Genomic DNA, 24,100 nt, shown 5'->3' with positions numbered 1-24,100 from the left:
CAGACACAGTACTGTAAGTATTAGCCATTGCGATTAGACAAGAAGAAATAAAAGGCATCCAAATTGGAAAAGAGGAAGTAAAAGTGTCCTTATTCACAGATGACATGATATTGTACATAAAAAACCCTAAACACACCATAAAAAAACTATTAGACTTAATAAATGAATTCGGCAATGTACCAGGATAAAAAATTGATGCCAAGAAATCTATGGCATTTCTATACAACAATAGTGAACTTACAGAAAGAGAGACTAAAAAAGCAATCCCATTTACCATCACACCAAAAAAATTGAGATACCTAGGAATAAACTTAACTAAAAAGGTAAAAGACCCTACTCAGAAAACTACAGGACATTGAAAAAAGAGATAGAGGAAGACATAAACAGATGGAAGAACATTCCATGTTCATGGATTGGTAGAATCAACATCATTAAAATGTCCATACTACCCAAAGCAATCTATAAATTCAACGCAGTCCCCATTAAATTACCAACGGCATATTTTACAGACCTAGAACGAACTCTCCAAAAATTCATCTGGAATAAAAAGAGACCCCGAATAGCTGCAGCAATCCTGAGAAAGAAGAACAAAGTAGGTGGGATCTCAATACCAGATATCAAGCTGTATTACAAAGCCACGGTTCTCAATACTGCCTGGTACTGGCACAAGAACAGACATATAGATCAATGGAATAGAATAGAAAATCCAGAAACCAACCCGAACCAATATGCTCAATTAATATTTGACAAAGGAGGCAAGAACATACAATGGAGTCAAGACAGTCTCTTCAATAAATGGTGTTGGGAAAGTTGGACAGATATATGCAAAAAAATGAAACTAGACGACCAACTCGCACTATACACAAGAATAAACTCAAAATGGATAAAGGACTTAAATGTAAGATGGGAAACCATAAAAAAACTAAAGGAATTCAAAGGCAACAAAATCTCAGACATATGCCGAAGCAATTTCTTCACTGATACAGCTCCTAGGGCACTTGAAACTAAAGAGAAAATGAACAAATGGGACTACATCAAAATAAAAAGCTTCTGCACAGCAAAAGAAACCATCAACAAAACAACAAGAAAGCCCACTGCATGGGAGAACATATTTGCCAATGTTATCACCGATAAGGATTTAATCTCCAACATTTATAGGGAACTCATACAACTTAACAAAAGGAAGATAAACAATCCAATCAAAAAATGGGCAAAGAACCTAAATAGACACTTTTCAAAAGAGGACATTCAGAAAGCCAAGAGACATATGAAAACATGCTCAAAGTCACTAATCATCCAAGAGATGCAAATCAAAACGACAATGAGGTACCATCTCACACCTGTCAGAATGGCTATCATTAACAAATCAACAAACAACAAGTGCTGGAGAGGATGTGGAGAAAAAGGAACACTCCTTCACTGCTGGTGGGAATGCAGACTGGTGCAGCCACTATGGAAGACAGTATGGAGTTTCCTCAAAAAGTTAAAAATGGAACTCCCATTTGACCCAGTGATCCCACTTCTAGGAATACACCCCAAGAAAACAGAAACACCAATCAGAAAGGATACATGCACCCCTATGTTCATAGCAGCACAATTTACCATAGCGAAGATCTGGAAACAGCCTAAGTGCCCATCAGCAGATGAATGGATTAGAAAACTGTGGTACATCTACACAATGGAATACTATGCTGCTGTAAAAAAAAAGGAATTCTTACCATTTGCAACAGCATGCATGGAACTGGAGAGCATTATGCTAAGTGAAATAAGCCAGTCAATGAAAGAAACATACCACATGATCTCACTCATTTATGGATAATTAAGACCACTATAAACTGATTAACAAAAATAGATACAGAGGCAGAGCAGCATAGAACAGACTGTCAAACTACAGCGGGAAGGCCAGGGAGGGTTTGGGGGAGGGGGGGTAAGAGATCAACCGATGGACTTGTATGCATGCATATAAGCATAACCAATGGACACAAGACACTGGGGGGTATGGGAGGTCAGGGGAAGGCCAAGGGGAGAAAAAAAAAGGTGACATATATAATACTCTTTGTAATACTTAAGCAATAAAACAACATTTAAAAAGTAAATAAAAAATAAAATGGCTGAGCAGCTAGAGACTACATTTTCAGCCTCTCTTTCACCTTGTGTGGCCAAGTGATAAAGTTCTGGATATGAGGTTTATTACTCCCCACTACCAAGAATAAATGTGTGCTCTCCTGGTCCTTTTTCTTCTTCGTGCCTGTTGGGAGGTGGCAACAACTGGAACAATCACAATTCCACAGATACTGAAGCCATATATTGAGACAGAGTTACCCAGACAGCCCTGGGTGCTCTCCCTCTGGTTTGTGTTATGTGAAAGAAAAAGAAACTATTTTGCTTAACACCATTTTGCTATAGCATCATAGTCTATTCCTTATTATTACATTTTTTCAGATAAGTTTTATAATACACTTCAGTTAAGAGCAGTAGAAAAACAATAAACATAAAAATGATGAACCTGAATGTTTATTTGATATATAATACTACAGGACCAGTGCATGGATTCTTGCACTGGTGGGGTCCCTCGGCCTGGCCCGCGCCCTCTCGCAATCCGGGACCCCTCAGGGGATGTCAGAGGCCCAGTGCACAGATTCCGCCCAATCCCCGCAGGCCAGGCCGAAGGACCTCACTGGTGCACGAATCCATGCACCGGGCCTCTAATATGCATATAAGATCTGTGATTAATCTCTTCCCGCCCTTTCCTCTCCCCACTTCCCCCAGAGATTCATTAGTCTGTTGCATGTTTCCATGCCTGTGCGTTCAGCGTCTGCCTCGATGGTCAGTGCATGTCATAGCTCATGGTCAAACAGTCGAATGGTCGCTTAGGCTTTTATATAGATATAGATATAGATATAGATATAGATATAGATATAGATATAGATATAGATAGAGATAGAGATAGAGATAGAGATAGAGATAGAGATATATAGATAGATAATTTTCAATAGTTCTTAAATATGAACAACACAATAAGTTATGAGATATATATATATGTATATATAAAAGCCTAAGTGACCATCCAACTGGTAGCTATGATGCGCAGTGACCACCGGGGAGCAGACGCTCAATGCAGGAGCTGCTGAGCTGCAGTGAGGTGGCAGCTGTAGTTCTCAGGTGACGCACCTGGAACCAGAAAGGAGGAAGCCCAATTCTGGGGTGCGTCACCCAAGAACCACCCTCTCACAATCTGGGATCCCTCAGGGGATGTCAATGAACAAGTTTCAGCCCAATCACCGCAGGCCAGGCCGAGGGACCCCACCTGTGCTTGAATCGGTGCACCAGGTCTCTAGTAGAGATATAAGAGAAAAAACAAAAGCAAAAAGAAGTTATGAAAACTCCAATGGCATACTTAATTATGTCAAAAGTTATAACACAGACAGTCCTCGGGTTATGTCGGACTCGACATACGTTGTTTCATGGTTACGTTGCCATCTCCCATTTATTTATAAAAAAAAAAAATTCCATCATTTTGACGTATGTACATGTGCTTTATGTTTATTATTTATTTACTACAAGGTCAGGAATTGTTATCTTTCTTTTAAATTTTTTTACTATTTCACTTCATTTCTGCTGTGTATGTGCTCCATGTGAGTGACATAGGTGCTTATATAAGTGGGTTCCGACTTTTGGCAAAAATTGCGTTACATCATGCCGGAGGAATGGATCTCCGACGTAATCCAAGGACCTACTGTATCTTTTAGATATGCTAATTCATAAACCAATATATATAAAGCCCATGTGCTGTGTTCTTTTATGTGATGGTTAGTCAGGTTAGCCACAAGAGAGGACAAAGAATAGGCTCAGAAAAATAAAGTTTATTATGCTCAAGGGTCCTAGTACATAAGGGTTATGGGAGGCATCATGTTTTGGTCAGGAGGAAAAAGGCAGGAGCAGGGAGAGAGCTTAGGCCTTTCGTTTCCAAGGGAAAGGCAAGGCAAGGCAGGATAAACAGTTTAGAGTTGGCTAATTTAAATAAACTTGCCAAAAATTCCAGTGGCATCTGGGCTATATAGGTGGTCTCCAGTTGTCTTGTACCCGGCCATGGAATGATTAAGAAAGAAGATTGCTTCCTGAAGTATTTAAGCCAAATAGAGAAGGTATGGCTCTGGACTGTTTAGTTTGCAGATCAAAGACTTGCTCCCAACTGAAAATTGACTAGCCCCAGGAAAAGCAATCTCACCCCAGCCAGAAAGGTTTGGCAAGATGTCAAAACATCTTAAATCATATACAGAATGTATAAAACGAATGCAGAATATATAAAACATATACAAAAAATAATAAACATCTGTCCAATACAACCCCATATTTTGGCTCTATATTTTGTCTCATTCAATGCCTGTTAAAAACACTTCTAAGGGTTTTAGTTGACTGCCTAAGCGAGAAATACATCTACACAGAATGCAAGCCTTACCACCAATACATATAAATAAAAAATAAAACCAAAATATATTAATTCATCATTTTACAATAAAAAATAGATTAAAATGACAGTAAAAACATCTAAAATTAATATTTAGAGTATTCTTTAAAATGTTTACCTGGTTTTATTTTAAAACTAGTAGCCCTGAGCACGAAACCGTGCACCAGTAGCTCTCTGTGGGGCCTGGCTGCTCTGCGCCCGCTGCCCAGAGGCTCTTCACAGACCAGAGGCCCATCTGCAGCTGGGTGCGGAAGACTTGCGTCGTTGCCACGGCGACAAAGCAAGCATTCGGCCAGGCCACTCACGCTGCCCGCTCTCGGCGGCCACCCCTCCAAGACTGCGGGACTCCGACAGGGCGCTGCCATCTTGTGGCTATGGGCGCCACCATCTTTGTGACAGAGTAACAGTTAATGTGCATATTACCCTTTTATTAGATAGGATGTCAAGGCCCATTTTTTTATGTTCAGTCTTTTTTTTTTTTAAATAATTACCAAGAAGAGTAGTTTCAACAGTGAGTAATACTGTCTCTTCTTGGAGTACTTGGGGTTGTGCAAGTGCAACTCCTAGTTAATGCCCAACAGTTTGAACACCAGGCAGTGTGTGGAACAGTCCTCACAAAAAAAAAAAAAAAAAAAAAAACACCTGTCCAGCCCCAAATGCTAATAGCACCTTTGTTGAAAGCCACTTACCTAAAATATGTATACCTTATACTTTTTCTTACCCAATATTAATCACAAAAGTTTTAGTGCCAGTAATCAGATGTTTGAGATGTCTCTATTAATGTGGTTTTTATTTTTTATTTATCTTTATTGTTGACTAGAGGCCCAGTGCACAGATTTGTGCACCCGTGGGGCCCCTCAGCCTGGCCTGAAGGGATCGGGCCAAAACCGGCTCTCCGACATCCCCTGAGGGGTCCCAGATTGTGAGAGGGCAGTTCTCGGGTGATGCAACCTGGAATTGGGCTCCCTCCTCTCATGCCTGGTCAGCCCACTCATGCCTCTGCACTTCCTACCAGTCTCTATGTGGTCTCCACTTTATGTCCTTAGTTACAAGGGTTCTCTCCAGCTAGTCTTCAGTTGATATTCCAGATGGTATTTCTATATTTTAATTCCAGTTTGGGAGAGTGTCAGTGTAGCTTCCACTTAATCCACCACAATTATGGAAAAAACTAATGTGGTTTTTTAAAAAGCACTTTATAAACCAGCCCCTGCCAGTGCTTCTCATTGGTCAGAATGTCAGCCAGCTCACCAAAGGGTCGTGGGTTCAATTCCAATCAAGGGCATGTACCTAGCTTGCAGATTCGAATCCCCAAGACAACCAATCAATTTGTCTCTCTCACATTGATATTTTTCTCTCTGTCTCTTTCCTCCCCCACACCCAAAGAAAAGTCAATAGAAAAATATCCCCGGGTGAAGATTAACAAAACAAAACTAAACTAGCTTTTAACATTAGCATGTAATTCCAGGTATAGAAAGAATTATACTAAATAATAATTTTTTCTGTACCAAGAACTCATTTGGGGCCTTCAAAAATGAAATAAAATGTTCCTTTAATAGTTGTTCAAGGGTCAACTGTATATTATAAATATACATAAAACACAGGTACATATAAAGATATAGAAAATATATTTAAATAAACATATACAAATTTTCAATAAACATCCACAGGAAGAATAGATACAGATAAAAAAATAGATAAGTAGATAATAGATGAATGGATAGATGGATGGATTAATAAATCATCTTATTCCTCTGCCTGCTTATAGACTGCAAAAGAAAGGGGTATTTAACAACTTTCTCATTTTAAAGCATATATAGATTCAGTATATGGTACATATAGTTTCTCATATTGCCCTGGTTAAAATGGTTCACTAGATATTTTTTGTGTATATGTATACACACACACATATACATACACATATATACATACTACAGATATGTATATACATGTAGTTATTTAGAAATGAATTCTATGAAACCAGTTTTGAATAAAAATGGCCAAAGTGCTATAGCATTATAGTCATATACACAATAAATAGATATAATATATATATAAAAACATACATCTGTATAGCTAATTTATATAAGTTTAAATATACATATAACATGCCATAATTTTAATTTTTAAAAAGAACAAATATCTTGAAATCGCCTTTTAAAGGAGCAGAATCACTGCTTTCCTAAAATATGCAGGCAAAATGCTGGTCCCTTCATATTGTCATCTAAATTTAATCTTCACAATAACCTAGAAAGTGGAAATAATCCCATTTTAAAGTTAAGGAATTTGATGCCCCAAATGGTTAAATGACTAATGTGTTCCATAATGGCAAGGACAATTTTTATATTTTTCCAGTGTATTATCAGTGCCTTATCATGTCTCATACATGATAAACATGCAATGAATTTTGAATGGATGGATGACGATGTTCAAAGGTAGACAAGTAAATAAACTGATTTTTCCAAGTCCAAAGTCAGAAATAGTTTAAGAACTTCAAAATATCTAATTCAATATCCTTTAAAAAAAGTCAAACATGCACCCTTTAAACATTTGAGCACCTACGAAAATGCAAGAGTCCACCAGTCACACCATATTATAGCTATGTACAAAGTATGTCATTACCTTTTACTAGCTTGCCTAATTTAAGATTTAAAGTACATTAACAACAAAACACACTAATAAAATGAAAAAGTAAGTACGAATTAGGGTATTTTACAAGATGAGAAACACACAACTGAACTTATTTCTAACAAGTAGGGTTGGATCTAAAAAAATTTATGAACAAGTTTTTGTTATTGTTGTTTTGCCTAAAATTTCCACTATTTGTGGTCCATTGACCAGAGCTCTCAAGGAACCTCAATACTGACTCCCATATAACCATGTTGCCCTCCTCCTTGTTTCTCTTGTTTAGTAAACACAGCCACATCTCCAATATGAGTTAAAAACCTAGGTTTTGGTCCTGAGTTTGTCCTGAAATTGCTGTGTTACATCTGGCAGGTAAACTTCCCTGACTTTCAATTTTCCTTAAATGTACATAGAAAATTTAAATGTACCAATGTTTCTCAAACATGCCTGATTATAAAAATACTAGAGGCCCAGAGCACAAAAATTTGTGCACTCGGGGGGGTCCCTCAGTCCGGCCTGTGCCCTCTGGCAGTCTGGGACTCTTCGGGGGATGTCCACCTGCTGGCTTAGGTCCGCTCCCTGGGGGGTTTGGGCCTAAGCTGGCAGCCAGACATCCCTCTGGCAGCCCAGGAGCCCTCGGGGGATGTCCACTTGCCAGCGGGGAGCAGGCCTAAGCTGCAGTCAGACATCCTTAGCACTGCTGAGGAGGCGGGAGAGGCTCCGCCACCACCACAGTGCTGGCAGCCGTCAGCCTGGCTTGTGGCTGAGCAGAGCTCCCCCTGTGGGAGCGCACTGGCCACCAGGGGAAAGCTCCTGCATTGAGCGTCTGCCCCCTGGTGGTCAGTGTGTGTCATAGTGACCAGTCATTCCCAGTCACTCTGTTGTTAGGGTCAATTTGCATATTACCTTTTTATTATATAGGATAGATGTCTGGTGCATGAGTGGGAGCAGGCTGGTTTGCCCTAAAGGGTGTCCCGGATCAGGGTGGGGGTCACGCTGGGGTGCCTGGCCAGCCTGGGTGAGTGGCTGAGGGCCGTTTTCAGGCTGGCCACAGCCCCTTCAGGGTGGAGGGTCCTTCTGGGGTCCCTGGCCAGTCTGGGTGAGGGGCTGATGGCTGTTTGTAGGCTGGCCAAGCCTCCCAGCCTCCCAAGCTCCCAGTGGAGGCTGGCTGGAAGCAGGTACCTGTGATTTATTTAGCTTCTATATTTGAAACTTTGTTGCCTTTTTCAGAGGCCACAGCCGGCCAGAGCAGGCGAGAAACTTGGCTTCCTCAATGCTGGGGCAAGCAAGCTTCTTCTTGCTCCAGCTCCGTGACTGCCGGCTGCCATCTTCGTTGGGTTAATTTGTATATAGTCACTCTGATTGGCTGGTGGGCGTGGCTTGGGCGTAGCAAAGTTATGGTCGATTAGCATCTTTGCCTTTTATTAGTGTAGATAGAGGCCTGGTCACAGGTGGGGGTCGGCTGATTTTCCCTGAAGGGTGTCCCGGATCAGGGTGGGGGTCCTGCTGGGGTGCCTGGCCAGCCTGGGTGAGGGGCTGAGGGCCGTTTTCAGGCTGGCCAAGCCCCTTCAGGGTGGGGGCCCTACTGGGGTGCCTGGCCAGCCTGGGTGAGGGGATGATGGCCCAGGCTGGCCATGCCTGCGGGCTGGAAGCAGGTATCTGGGGTTTATTCATTGTCTATAATTGAAACTTCATAGCCTTGAGCGGAGCTCAGGGCCAGCCAGGGCAGGCGGGAAGCTTGGCTTCCTCCATCGCCGGGGCAACAACCCAAGCCTCCTGCTCGCTCCAGCGCCGTGGCCGCCGCCATCTTTATTAGATAGGATGCTGCAAACAGTATTTTGTGTCCCCCACCCTGAGCCCCATCCTGGATATACTTGGGGGAGTGAAAGTGAATAAATTACCATGTAAATTTTACTGATTTTTATAGTCTCAATATATTACCTTAACTTTAAGCCATACATATCCTCCCAAAGTGATCAGTTACTAAATGTTTTCAAATCTGAATAAGTAGCCTAAATATCATTCCTAAGGAATACACTGAAATGGCTTTCCTGGCACCTATTTCAGCCTGCTGGGACTTTATCATTTACTTCCTTTTCTTCTCATATGCTGAGTGGCAAATCTTAAGTAAATAAATATTCATACATTAGGGAATTCCTTACAAATACATATTCAAGTACATAAAAAATTTACAATATTCATATTCTTTGCAATAAATTAAACAATTAAATAACAAAATCATTTTCATTAGAAAGTGTCATTTTTTTAAAAATGCTTCCAACATAAAGGAATAAACTAAAGAGTCTTACCTAATCGTAATTCTCCAAAATTGCCACATCCAATTTTTTTTCCAACTCTAAAGTTAGGTCCAACCATTAAAACTCCAGAGGAGGAAGACCCAGGTCCTCGAGTATTGTGTCCCGACCGACCACTAGGTCGTGCCATTCTATCATCTGATTTGTCCTTGTCTTTCTTTTTATTATCCATATCAAGTTTGCGGTACTCCACTTTGAATTCTTTAATCAAGACAAGCACACTGAAGTAGGGTATTGTGAGAATAGGTACATTACTAGGTAACTGTACCAGGCAGGTGATGTTAACATTCAAATTGTAGTAGGTAGTCAATTAACTGGTGCGTGTTCATCCCATTCGTATGATGTTTCTCAGTTGTCTTTTTAGCAAAACATGTCTTCAAAATTTTCTTTTCAGTGATGTGCACTGATCTTGATAGAGAACTAAAATAATCAGAAAAGAAAATTAGTCAACTTATAGAATTAAAAAATATATGTTTGGGAAATTAACACAAGTTCAGGCAATGGATTATTGCTATTTACTGATGCCCGCTATAAACCAATCCACAGTTGACTCTTAAATTAACCATTATTCTTTATTTCTATAAAGGATATACAGAGAGTTCACAAAAACAAAACAAAGAAATTAGGGATTCAGTTACTTCTTAAAATTAAAAAAGTAACAAAAATTTATTGAGTATTTCATAAGCCAATATACATTCACTAACCTAGACTTTTCAACTTAAAATCACTTCAATTAAAAAAAAAAACACTACAAAAATTCCAATAAGTTACTATAAGATTTTCAATTTAAAAGCAGAAAAAGAGAATACTTTGCAAATTGGTGAAAGGTCTTAATAAAAATATCTTTCACATGTTCAGACACTTAATTTCCAAAGTCTTCATCAAATACACATTCTCATTTGATCTTCATTTATCCAAATATTTATTACCCACCAGGTGTACAAGGAAATGGTATTCAGAATTGATAATACAAATATCACTCTTGCTACCTATCAAGAAAAAGAATTAATTCTTATGTAACATCTGAACTAGGCCTTAAAAAAATAAGTATAATTTGGCAAGGTTAAGAATTGTTGGCAGTCATCAACCTAATGAGGTAGAGAAGGAAGGTTTTTAATTTTCTAATATACTGATGAAAACACTAAAGCACAAAGAAAAATTTCAAAGCTTTTGGGGATTTCTGCCCTATTCATGTTCTCTAGGAATTTCACCCATCAACCATATCTCGATTCTGCAGTAAATCTGCAAGCTTAAATGTGCCTATTTTTGCTTGAACAATTTGATTCCTATTATTTGCAATTAAAGACACTTCGACTTCAATAGATACTCAATAATATAGAAACTAGGATCAATATCAAGGCCTTTTTATTCCTATTTATTCCTATTTTGTTATATAATGCAATTATAACAAGGGTTTAAACAAAAAACATTTTCTGATTTTTAGCAACCCCCACCCAAATATGCAATTAGTCCTAACATCCAATCTATTTATTAAAAAAAAATTATTATATTTACTATACTCTATTTTGCAGGTGAATCTGTAAGCATCTGTTTGGTATATATTAAACAGTATTGAGTTTTACATATACATACTGGTTATTTTGTTTTCTGCTATAATGGAGTAACTGGATACTGAACTTCCCTTCCTGCTATAACTATAAAACTGGACAAAAACATATGAAGCACTTGCTTTCAAGCATTGGATACTAGGCAGGGAAGACTGGTCTTTGAAAAAAGAGAAACAGGAAAGGTGGGTCTCACCTTCGCCCAAGCTCTATCTAACCTTCCTAATGCCATGACCCTTTAATACAGTTCCTCATGTTGTGGTGACCCCCAATTTCATTGTTACAAATTGAACATAATTAAAGCAGTGATTAATCACAAAAACAATATGTAATTATATATGTGTTTTCCGATGATCTTAGGCGACCCTTGTGAAAGGGTCGTTCGACCCCCAAAGGGGTCGCGACCCACAGGTTGAGAACCGCTGGTCTAAGGACAATTATCTGACTACAGCCCAGGCAGGTGAAGCTCAGGCAGCAAACAGTGATCACAGATCAGTGTTTGGGGATGTTGATGTAAGTGGAATTTGTAGGACATGATGCTGAAGATGAGGCAGTTGTGCAGTTTCGGGGCTAGGGAATGGTAAGGCAGACGGCTAGGCTACATATGTGAGGGGCAATATTCTGAAATACCTAGCAGGCAATGGCTACTAAAGGGACAAATGAATAACAGAGACACTAATGGCTGCACGGTGCTGGAAGACCTTAAAGTTCCTGTCTAGTCATGGAGGAACCTCATTAATATCCCAGGAATTCAGATGAGACACCACAAAGACCAGGTCTTAAGAGTAAAAACCATAACCCAGAGGAGTGATTTTCACCCTTGTTATCTCATGGCACACATAAACTTAATTACTAAAATTCTGCTGCACACCAAAAAATGTTTTTTGCCGATCTGACAAAAAAAAAGGAATAATTTCGATTTTCATTCACACCAGATGGCTATTGTTGTGTTGGCTATTGTCATTTTTTTATTTGACAATCTAAGGGAAAAGAGGTGAGTGCCCCTGACTAAACAGTCAAGTATTAAATGTTTTAAAAATTCTTGTGCACACTGGCTGAAAATTGCTGACCTAGAGAAAGAACTACTATAGACTGTTCCAACTGAAGCCTAAAAGCAAGCCTAGACAAGATTAAGAATAGCTCCAGCCGAAGCCGGTTTGGCTCAGTGGATAGAGCATCAGTCTGCGGACTGAAAGGTCCCAGGTTCGATTCCGGTCAAGGGCATGTACCTGGGTTGCGGGCACATCCCCAATAGGAGATGTGCAGGAGGCGGCTGATTGATGTTTCTCTCTCATCGATGTTTCTGACTCTCTATCTCTCTCCCTTCCTCTCTGTAAAAAATCAATAAAATATATAAAAAAAAAATAGCTCCAATTAAATTAACTGCATTCAGAACATAATTCAACATACTTTTTTAAAATGTTATTTCCCTTTTTATTGAACTTAATGTAGTTCTATTAGTTAACAAAATTATATAGGCTTCTGGTACACAATTCCACAACACATCATCTGTACACTGTATTGTGTGTTCACCACCCCAAGTCAAGTCTCCTTCCATCTCATTCATCCCCTTCTATACACTCCTCTTCCTCCAACTCCCTCTATTTCCTTCCACCCCCTTCTCCTGCCCCCAGCAATCACCACACTGTTATTTGTGCCCAGGAGCTTTTCCTTTTTTTCCTTTTTTTCTGAATTCCTCCACCCCACAACCCAACCCCACAACCCACCCCACCCCTCAGAGTTGTCAGCCTGCTATCTGTGAGTCTGTCTTTATTTTGCTTGTTAGTTCATTTTGTGCATCAGAATCAGAACATATTTCAACATACTTGAAAAGACAAAAAAATCAAGACTCTAAACCATGTTGAATTCATAATGTCCACATACAGTTAAAAAGTACCAGACATGCAAATAAGCAGTGAGTAGTACCCACAACTGGGAAACAAAGAAAACAGATTCCAAGATGACTCTGATATTAAAATTAGAAAACAGGATTTTAAAACTATTAAACAGTTGTTAAAGTCCTATTAAATTGAAAAAATGGAATGGGACAGAACTCATTAGGATATCATCTATGAGTGAAGAAGAATAATCAAAGTATATACAGTTGTCCCTTGAACAACATGAGTGGTTGGGGGTGCCAAATATCTCTGAATAACTACAATCAGCCCTCCACCTGTGCAGAGAAATTGAACTACAAGGTCAATTGAAAAAAAATCCACCTGCATCATTCAAGGGGTCGACTGTACTAATTAGTGAGAAATGAAGCTGTTTCCTACTTCACTCCATCTAGTTCACCACATTCAGAAAACTGTCCATAAACTTTAATAAAAGATTTTTCATTTTTTAAATATTTTTAACAAATTATATTTTTATTAAAATATTTTCTTAAGAATCTCAAATAATGCTAACACTTTCCTTATGATAGTACCTTCAAATAATATTAGAATTGCCTAGACCTGGAGAGCATTGTGCTGAGCAAAATAAGCCAGAGAAAGATAAGTATCACATGATCTCACTCAAATGTGGAATCTAATGAAAAAAATAAACTAATTATCAAAAATAGACCCAGTGTCACAGAAGCATGAAAAGACTGTTGAACCTCAGAGGGAAGGCAGGGTAAGGTGGGTGGGAAGAGATCAACTAATGAACTTGTATGCATATATGCATAACCCATGGACACAGACAATGGGGTGGTGAGGGCCTGGGGAGGGGAAAGCAGGCTGGAAGAGGTTAATAGAGGAAAAAGGAGGACCTATGTAATACTTTCAACAATAAAGATTTTTTTAAAAAAACACAGAATTGCCTTCAAGTTTGTCTACAGCCATGGTCAGCAAACTCCAGCCAAACTTCAGGCTACATCCAGCCTGTTGTCTATTTTGTATAAGCTGCAAACTAAGAATGGTGTTTACATTTTTATATGGTTGGAGAAATAAAAGGATTATAACATTTTGCGACACATGAAAATTATATAAAATTCAAAATTTTAGTGTTCATAGATAAATTTTTATAAAGATGAATCCATGCTAATTTGTTTATGTACTGTAATGGCTGCACTGTGCTGTAAGAGAACAGTTGAGTAGTTGCGAGAGATCCTATGTGGCACTCATCATTTCACACTGCTGCCCAGCATACCACAAACTGCAGTGACTATCATGCTTTTAAACGGAGTGATTATGTATTTCAAATTAGATGGCAAAGTGTTGTGTTTATTATATAATGACACTACACTAAAAAATACAATATACTTGGACTCAAAAGTATTAGTATTCTATTGTTGCATAACAAATTATCAAAAACTCAGCAGCAATACACATTTATTAGCTCACAGTTTCCATGGATCAGAAGTCTGGATATGGCTCAGCTGAGTCATTTGCTTGAGTTTTCACAGGTTTCATTCATGGTACCAGCTAGGCTAGGCTGCTTTCTCATCTGGGGACTGAAGTTGGAAAGAATCCTCTTGCATGTTCCTTCAGATTTTGGGCAGAATTCATAACCTTGCAGTGTAAGACTGAGGGGCTCAGCTTTTTGCTAGCTCTCCAGATGGAAGCCACCCTCAGGTCCTACAGGGTACCTGCAGTTGCTAACAGCTGCCTACAGTTCCTTGCCACAAGGGTTTCTCTGACATGGACACTTACTTCTTCAAGCCCCCAAGAAGAAACTCTGGCTCCAATCTCTTATATAAGGTAACATAACCTTCCCTCATACCTAAGTCCCAATCTTTGAACCCTTCTCCCAGATCTTGGGATCTTTGCTATCCAGGCCTCTTTAATGCTGCCTAATACTAGAAAGAGCACAGGATTAGAAAAAAAGGAGTCTTGGAATCCCAAATAGTTATAAAACTTTAGACAAGGTTTAATCTGTCTAATCTTATTTTAGTGGTTGTAAAACAGGAGGATTAGACCAGGAGATTTCTAAAGATATTCTTATATTATGCACAGTATGATAATTACCTATAGTATCTAATGACAAGGGTTCTTATTTTATGTAACTGTGATCTTTGAACCTAGCACACTGTTGGGCACTTAGGTCAGTCAACAGCTATTGTAGATTCATAAATGAGTTATTTCCATCTCTAAACAGTTCTAGGCTTCAGCTGCATGATTTCTATCTAAAACCCTCCCGGTTACATATCATCAGACCCCATAACAGGCTCTTCATTCACCTGAAGCACATCACCAAACCCCACATATGCCAACCAAAGTGCTACAAGCGTTCCTAAGTCACTTTCTGGATGAGATGGCACTCCCTTGCCTGAATTATTCTTCTAATGCTGTCTGTATTTCTGCCTTCTGTATTGATTCATCCTAATGCCAAAGAAAACCCAGTTCTAAAAACTAGATATTCTTTTAGCTATAGCTGAAACCAGTAACCTCAGAGTCACAAATCCAAATGCAAAGCAGATAATATAAATGAATGAAACAAGCAAAGTATAAGACAATAAGGAATATTGGACCCTAGCCGGTTTTGCTCAGTGGATAGAGCTACGGCCTTCAGACCGAAGGGTCCCAGGTTCTATTCTGGTCAAGGGCACATGCCCAGGTTGTGGGCCCTATCCCCAAAGGGGGGCGGGGGGCGGTACAGGAGGCAGCCAATCAATGATTCTCTCACATCATTGATGTTTCTATCACTCTCTCCCTCTCCCTTCCTCTCTAAAATCATTAAAAATATATTTTTAAAAATAAAAAGGAATATTGGGAGCTATGGCAAGCTGGAAAGCAATTACCCCATTTTAAAAGGGGCAGACACTACTAGTTGTAAACAACTGTTACCATTCAAGAATACTAGATATTCTAATTTTTCAATAAAATCCAGTAACCTGGATTTTTTTATTTAAATTTTCTCCAGTTGCCCTTTGCTGAGCACTCTGCTAAGTACTTAAACAGATTAGCTCATCAATTCTCACAATCATAAGATACTATTACAATCCCTAATTTTACCAATAAAAACCCTAAAATTTAGAGAAATTACACTACTTGACCAGCATCATAAAATTAGGAAGTGCTGTAAAAAGAATATAACTACAAAGAATCGCATTCCTGAGGTCATATTCTTATCCACTTTACCTCTATTATTTTTCTTGCTAATTCTGTGACCTCCCAAAGTCTGGTCTGTGCTTGTCTATCTAGATCTGTAGTGTAGGTTAGCTCGCCCTTGCCAGCCTATACTGTAAGTATATACAACACCTCAATGATGCCAGCCTATACTATAAGTGAATACAACACCTCAATGCTGCCTAATTTGAACCAACCTGAGGGTGCAGTGGGGGGACCCACCAGTCAATAACCCCCATTCACGTACACAGGTTTCAAGACATGTATGGACAGAAAGACTATATATAGACACAGCAAAAAAAGACAAATCATTAATCTACAAAATTGCAAGGTGTTCTTACTATGATATACTCTTCTGTGGCAATATTCGATTTTTATCAGTAACTTGGTATATCTATTATCAATAGGAGACTTAGAGGGAGATAAGAAATATTAACAAACTGTAGGAAGATGGAAGAAAAGAAGCATGTACTGACAGATAAAACAATGAAGGAAATTAATGCCCAAACTAAGTGCCAGAGAAGACCACAGCTGAGTAAGCCAGACAGAAGTCCAGAAAGGCTTCCTAAAGGAAATAGGTGAAATGGTAAGCAGCAGTGAAAAGTGGAAGGGAAGCTATGTAAAAGAAAAAAACAAAAACAAATCTCTAAAGAAACCAAAGGAAGTTCCAAAGGGAAATGGGGAGGAGGGAAGGAGTGGGGAAAGAGAATATATTGGCATCAGAAAGTAAAACCTGTCCCGATCTGGCATTTTGAAAAACTCCTTGCTTAAAGACTGGTTCCCTGAGTGCTCACCCTATGAACTGACTGGTCAATAAGCACCATCATGTACACAGGGCTCCAAGAGATTGATTAAAAAAAAGATAGCAAGAAAATCAAAACCACTTACCCAGAAATATTAACCTATCCCATCATTCACACACATGAACTGACAATCAAGAATCCATTCACAAACATGAACTGACAATCAAGAATCACTAGATGAGTGAAAAAAGCTAATAATGAAAGAAAAATAACCCAAAAAAAGTAAAAAAAAAAAATCTGAAGGAAGCAGATCATTCAAAAATCAGAAGAGAACAAAAATGAAAACCATTAGATCTTCAGAGGCTTTGCAGAAGAACAATAATAAATACATAGGCTAAAAAAGATAATGCCTTAAATGATAACCAAAAATAAAATGGGGCAACAATCCTAATACATAAAGTAAAAATACAAGAAACAAAAAAATAAAGGAAAAAAGACAGAAAGAAGACATTCAATACCTCCAACTTTCAACTAATAATAGAAATTAATAGAGAGGACAAAGAAAATTTAGGTAAAGAAATTTTCCTGAGCTAGAGAAAAAGGGGCCCAGAGAGTGCTAATCAAGAAAGAAGAGTAACACAAAAATACTACTTAATTCTACTACAAATCCTAATAGTGAAAGAATGGTTAATTGATTTTCAGCTTTTAGAATCCTTATTACACCCCACAAATGCAAGATATATGTGATCGAAGAGAATATAATTTTTTTCAACCTTGACAGTGTTAAAATAACACTACAATTGACAGACACTCAGCTGATAAGGGGGAATAGAAGAGGTAGAGGAAGAATAGGGAGAGATAAGAATATCTGTACCTTACAAAGTGCAAAGTTAAGAGATAACATAAAATTTGCTAGAATGAAAAATAGAGATGTAAGAACATTATTTAAAGTGTCAAAACTAAGCAATAGATGAAGTGAACATAACTACCCAAACATTTAAAGACTGAAGGGGAAATGGGAGTGAGTTAAAATCTCAGTACTCTTAGGTATAGAATTAAAATATAATGCATCTACAAACAAAGAAAATTTTACTTCTCCCTTTCCAATTTGGATACCTTTTATTTCTTTTTCTTGCCTAACTGAACTGGCTAGAACCCCAGTACTGTGATGAAAGTGGTGAGAGTAGGAATCCTTGTCTTATTCCCGATTTTAGAGGAAAAGCTTTCAAATTTTGCCATTGAGTATGATGTTAGCTGTGGGCTTGTCATAGATGGCCTTTATTTTGTTGAGATACATTCCTTCCATAGTTAATATGTTGAAAGTTTTATCATTAAAAGATGTTTTTATCTTTTAAAAAATACAAAGACTGGAGATATGAGAGAAGAGGCTATTACTTATATATATTTCAGTATTATTTTAATATTTTACTTTATTTAGGCATTAATTTAATAAAATTACTAATTTTATTAACAAGCTAATTTCTATCCTAAAATAAATTTAAATAAGCACTTTCAAGCCTTGGTAAGAATATTTCAAATGATTAAAAAATAAAATAAGTGACTCTACAAATCAAAGTTTTTGTTTTGGTTTGCTTTGTTTTGCTTTGCATTGCTTTGCTTTGCTTGGAATAAAAATAAAGAGTCACCAATATTGGAGACAGTTGTGGAGTTCTTAAGCTGAAATCCATCGATCTCCTGAGCATTTTTCTTAAGAGAAAATCCAACTCCTACCGGATAGCTCAGGTAGCTCAGTTGGTTAGAGCATCTTAAATTGTGGGTTCAATCACTGTTCAGGGCATATACAAGAATCAACCAATGAATGCATAAATAAGTGGAACAACAAATCGATGTTTCTGTTCTCTCTCTCTCTCTCTCTCTCTCTCCCCCCTCCCCATCCCATCTCTTTTTAAAGATTAATAAACTAAAAAAAATTTTTTAAGAGAAAATCCATAGCTTTCAACCAATTACTAAATATGACCCTAAAAAAGTTAAGAACTACTGAAATGCATATTGTTATTTTATTTTCTCACTGAATTACTTTGAAACAATCTAAGTACACAATCTATTCTAAAAATTAAATATCTGTACTTTACTTAAAAGCCAACAACGTTATAGAAAAGTATTTAGGGCAGCTTACAATAGGCGCGCGCGCGCGCACACACACACACACACACACACTACAAAAGGACTGAGAAATAAGAAAGTAAAATGTTAGAAATAAACTATGTAATACTAACTTACAAAATGCAGTTCAATACCTATACTTAATAAATTTATTTTTCTGCTTTCTAATAGTCAAGCAAAAAACAACCAGAAATATAAGTAGATACAAGATTCAGTGTCTATTAAAATACCAGTTGCTAAAAAGCTCACAAATAATCCTAGTATTTATTGTATTATACCTACAGTTGCATTCAATAGAAATTATTACAAATTTTTCAGAAGCTTTAAATTCAAAACTTAAAAAAAAAGAAAGTGACAAAATACAGCTTTAAAACTTAAAAATCAGGCATCCACAGAAATAAAAACTATTGAGAGAAGAAAGTTTCATAGAAATATGCCAGGCTTATAATTTCTTATAACACAAAAAAATTACTTATATGACTTAAAGAAACTTGACTTTTACAAAACACTACAAGTTAACTGAAATTTTAGGCCTTCTACAATAAAAAAAAAAGAATGGCTATGCATTTAATGTGCATAAAGCTACATGAACATGCATAAATAAATGTTAACAAAACATTTATAAATTGTTTGATTCAATAATTATTCTCAGCATACTGACTTACTCAAGTATATATTAGACTAAATTTATCAAATAGATGCATTTTCAAATTGTCCTCGAGAATAGATGAATATAAATAATTGCTTTGCTTTCATAAACAATTACAATTTTGCTATAGTAACATCCACTAATAAAGATAAAAATGAGCTGCTAAATACAAAAAACATTAGACATAATCTGATTATATGCGTAGAAATGTAGGCCACTGGCATACTTCTAATTTGATGATCACTAATGAATCTTCAAAACATACAATCACATTTTCTAATCTGCATGGCCCAATAATTTAGGATATTACAGAGCCAAATGACCTCCTTTAGGTTGCAGCTACATCAAACAGAGTAAGTAGTGTGAGAACATATCAGTATGTTCTGTCTCTTGTAAAACCACCCAGAGCTAGCTAAAGTTTTCAAGTAAACTCTAATGAGCTAGTTCTACCTAGCTTCTAAACCAGGGGTCCTCAAACTACGGCCCGCGGGCCACATGCAAATACAAATATTCTATTTGTTCCCATTTTGTTTTTTTACGTCAAAGTAAGACATGTGCAGTGTGCATAGGAATTTGTTCAGTTTTTTTTTTAAACTATAGTCCGGACCACCAACGGTCTGAGGGACAGTGAACTGGCCCCCTGTATAAAAAGTTTGAGGACCCCTGTTCTAAACGATTTTTGCAATAAATATAGAATTGTTCTATGTACCTGTAACATTTAGTAAAAGTTTCTGTAGATATCTTTTCATATTCAGCATGTTATTCAATGTTCTTTAAAATACAAAATTATAAGGAATGAACATTTTAAAAATTAATTTCTTCACATTACTTGTCAAAGCATTGATTTCTCACTGCTTTATCGTAAATGAAAAAAATTCATATTTACTATATGAAATGACCCATTCACTGTTTCAAATGCCTTATCCAGTCTTTATAAAAATTACATGTCCCTAGGATTCTCCTAAATCTAAGTAAGTAAGGATATTTGTGATGTGAGGGCTAGCTGTTACATCATATGCTTCTATTAGCAGCAAGTGTCCCAGATACTGGTTTCTGGCATGAGCTCAACTGTGGTTGTCTTAGAAAAGACTAAACACTTATTTTTAAAAGCTAAATCATTAACTGTAATGTCAAAAATAGAGATCGACATATAGAAGCAGAGAGGTAGGCTCGACTCTTCTCCTTAAGAGCCAAACATAGCGCCCAAAAGCCAGCTAACCCCAAAGAGCTGAGCCAAGCCAAGCCCAGAAGGGCCAAGCCGAGCCCTAAGAGCTGAAGCTAGTAAAAAAAAAAAAAGGGGGGGGGGGGGGAGGGATCAATTTCAATTACATACTATAGAAACTTATTTTGTCTCAGATATATTTAGTAACTATCATCTACAACACTTTACATTTTTGAAACCTGATTTGAGTGATGTCCCTTGTATATTCCTATTAAAAGCAAGGATATTCTCGCCTTTAAAAATCACCAGTTCAATTAGAGCAGTGTTCTCCAAACTGTGGATCATGAACCTTTAGTGGGTTGTTAAACCAATTTAATAGGTTCTAAGCAGCAGTTTTTTTTTTCAGAAATAATTTCAAATACAAAAGAAAATGGAGTAAACATATATAATATGAACACTTGTGTTTAATGAAATTTCTCTGTGTTTTTTTTATATGAATAGATATGTATCACTGGGTCACAAGGTAAAATAAATTTTTATAGGTTGTGGCGAATTTATTTCCATGAGTTGTAGTCTAAGTTTGGAAGCAACTTAACAGAAAAGTATCAAAACATACTATAATCGGTTATAAATAAATCAAATTTTAAATGAGAACTTTTATTAAAATATTAATTTTCTTAATATACATAAATATTACTGAAAGTCTAATTAAATAAATTTTCTATTTATCCAGGTCTGACTGTTCTTCAGTAATTAGGACGATTATTTCATAGGTCTTCAAAATGTCTTTTGTGCCTCATCTTTTCAATTTCACAGGTGAATTTATATTCCCATTGACATACCCCTTATCATAGCTAATGAGTCTCAATAGTTGAAAGAACACTTAATTTGAAAATGTCCAGCCAGGTAAGCCTTTATTATAACATATACACCCAAAAAATCATGGATCACCCTCACCTCCTATCCCTTTAAGCATGATGGGAATCAAAAATCAAGTAGAGATCATACTAAATTTATATTACTGAAATATTCACCATCTCAATCACTATCTATAAATATAAACTTGATTACAAGTCCCAATCACAGGAATGCTATTAAATTTTAAAATCCAAGCCACAAAGGAAAGTCATGTTCTTTTGCAGGGCACTTACTTTCATTCAACAAATTCTGAGTATTTACCTTGTACCAGACACAGTCTAAGGTGCTGGGAATAGAGCAATAAACTTGCCCCAGAAAAAGTCTCACCAACCCTCTTAATGACTATCTACTTCCATGAATGCCAACTTTCTACAGCATATTTTAATATCAATTTTTAAAAAAGGATATTCTTCTGTCCTTAGCAAAACTAAAAATAGTTGATGCATTGTAGTTAGGTTCCATAAAGTTATTGCAAACACTGAAACAGCCAACACTGAGCCGTTGCTCCTAGGAAAAATACAGGCTTAGGGTCCTGCAAGCCTCTAGTCACATTTTCATAAGCTAATCCATACATAACCTTGTTTTAATGTGTGTTTCTGTTTAAAGATACCTTATTTTTGCTGAGTCATTAACATTGAACTCACATCCAACAGCACTATAACCAATGCCTGTACTAAGCTCATCTAACACGTTATAAAGCACATCATAGCCTCTTTGAACTTAGGAATTCTAACCAGTATTTCAGCACTATGCTTGTGGGCCATTATAAACAGCAAAATCACCCCCAAAAAAGCACTAAATAAGCCCCCAAAGTAAAACAAGAAGGTAGAACTTCATCACCTTGTTCAACTTTACCTGGAAATGTGCACATGAAGTAACTCAAATTTTTTGCTATTCTGTGTATGCACATCTCTATGAATGATTGGGAAAGCGTCCGGAACATAAATTTTAGCAAGTAGAAAGTATGTAAATATGGAATTTGGGAATAATGAAGACCAATTCTATTAAGGGGAATTGTCTCTTTAAAAGTATTCCGTCTAATAAGTAAGAAATTATAGAATTCAAAGATAATCATTATGCAACTCCTAATGAATTACTGGAACAAGGCAAGGATCCTCAATTGCTGCTAACATCACAAAAAGAGAGGCAAACTTTGATCTTCCTGATGGTAGAAAAAAAAATTGAAACTGAATCTGATCAAATATCTACATCTCACTACCAATTTGTGACAAAGATAGGGGACAATGTTTTAACTCTTTAACTTTAAAATAGCCCATATGTTAATCTGATGTCCTCAAGGTCAGAAAGCATATTTTATTCAATTCTGTCCCCCCATTATCTATTATAATCCATAGTACACAACAGACATTGGTTAAAAGTTTGCTGAATCAATGAGCAAATGAATGAACAAATGAACTAACTCTTGTAAGTTTAGGAATGTTTATTTACATGATCATTCCTTTTTCAAACAGAGGAAAGAAAAAGGTATGGGCAGGCAGCCAATTCATAGCTCTAAGAGATACTACTATAAGAATTGGAGCAACAGACATAGACACTTTTCAAAAGAGGACATTCAGAAAGCCAAGAGACATATGAAAACATGCTCAAAGTCACTAATCATCCGAGTGATACAAATCAAAACGACAATGAGGTACCATCTCACACCTGTCAGAATGGCTATCATCCACAAATCAACAAACAACAAGTGCTGGAGAGGATGTGGAGAAAAAGGAACACTCCTTCACTGCTGGTGGGAATGCAGACTGGTGCAGCCACTATGGAAGACAGTATGGAGTTTCCTCAAAAAGTTAAAAATGGAACTCCCATTTGACCCAGTGATCCCACTTCTAGGAATATACCCCAAGAAAACAGAAACACCAATCAGAAAGGATATATGCACCCCTATGTTCATAGCAGCACAATTTACCAAAGCGAAGATCTGGAAACAGCCTAAGTGCCCATCAGCAGATGAATGGATTAGAAAACTGTGGTACATCTACACAATGGAATACTATGCTGCTGTAAAAAAGAAGGAATTCTTACCATTTGCAAAAGCATGCATAGAACTGGAGAGCATTATGCTAAGTGAAATAAGCCAGTCAATGAAAGAAAAATACCACATGATCTCACTCATTTATGGATAATTAAGACCATTATAAACTGATGAACAAAAATAGATACAGAGGCAGAGCAGCATCGAACAGACTGTCAAACTACAGCGGGAAGGCCAGGGAGGGTTGGGGGCTAGGGGGAGGTAAGACATTACAAAAAAAAAAAAGAATTGGAATAACACCTCACAAGTCAAAGGCATTTATTCTATAACTAGTAGCCCGGTGCACAAAAATTTGTGCACTGGGGGGGGGGGGGGGGGGGGTGTACCTCAGTTATTAAACATTTATCGACACAACACTGACCACATTGGTGGTGGTGGTGGTCTTGTTAGAATGTGTTATGTTATGCAGGTGAAAATCTATTTAAACAGA

General features: G+C 37.3%; 1 protein-coding gene across 10 annotated transcripts in view; it reads right to left on the bottom strand.

The window, feature by feature from the left end:
* Positions 1-24,100, bottom strand: part of CSNK1G3 (casein kinase 1 gamma 3) — a 116,196-nt gene that overhangs the window by 69,004 nt on the left and 23,092 nt on the right. For all 10 annotated transcript variants that reach the window (XR_011471218.1, XR_011471219.1, XM_070412536.1 and 7 more), the window contains exon 2: positions 9,400-9,825. Coding sequence is in view for 8 of the 10 variants with exons in the window: in XM_070412536.1 (XP_070268637.1) it covers positions 9,400-9,577 (178 nt within the window). In the remaining 2 variants the exon portion in view is untranslated. The remainder of the gene's footprint in view (positions 1-9,399; positions 9,826-24,100) is intronic.

The sequence above is a fragment of the Myotis yumanensis genome, unplaced genomic scaffold, assembly GCF_028538775.1.
Source record: "Myotis yumanensis isolate MYYU_CA2020_CCGP unplaced genomic scaffold, mMyoYum1.0.hap1 SCAF_4, whole genome shotgun sequence".
Lineage (NCBI taxonomy): Eukaryota > Metazoa > Chordata > Mammalia > Chiroptera > Vespertilionidae > Myotis > Myotis yumanensis.
This window is presented reverse-complemented; position numbering and strand designations above follow the sequence as displayed.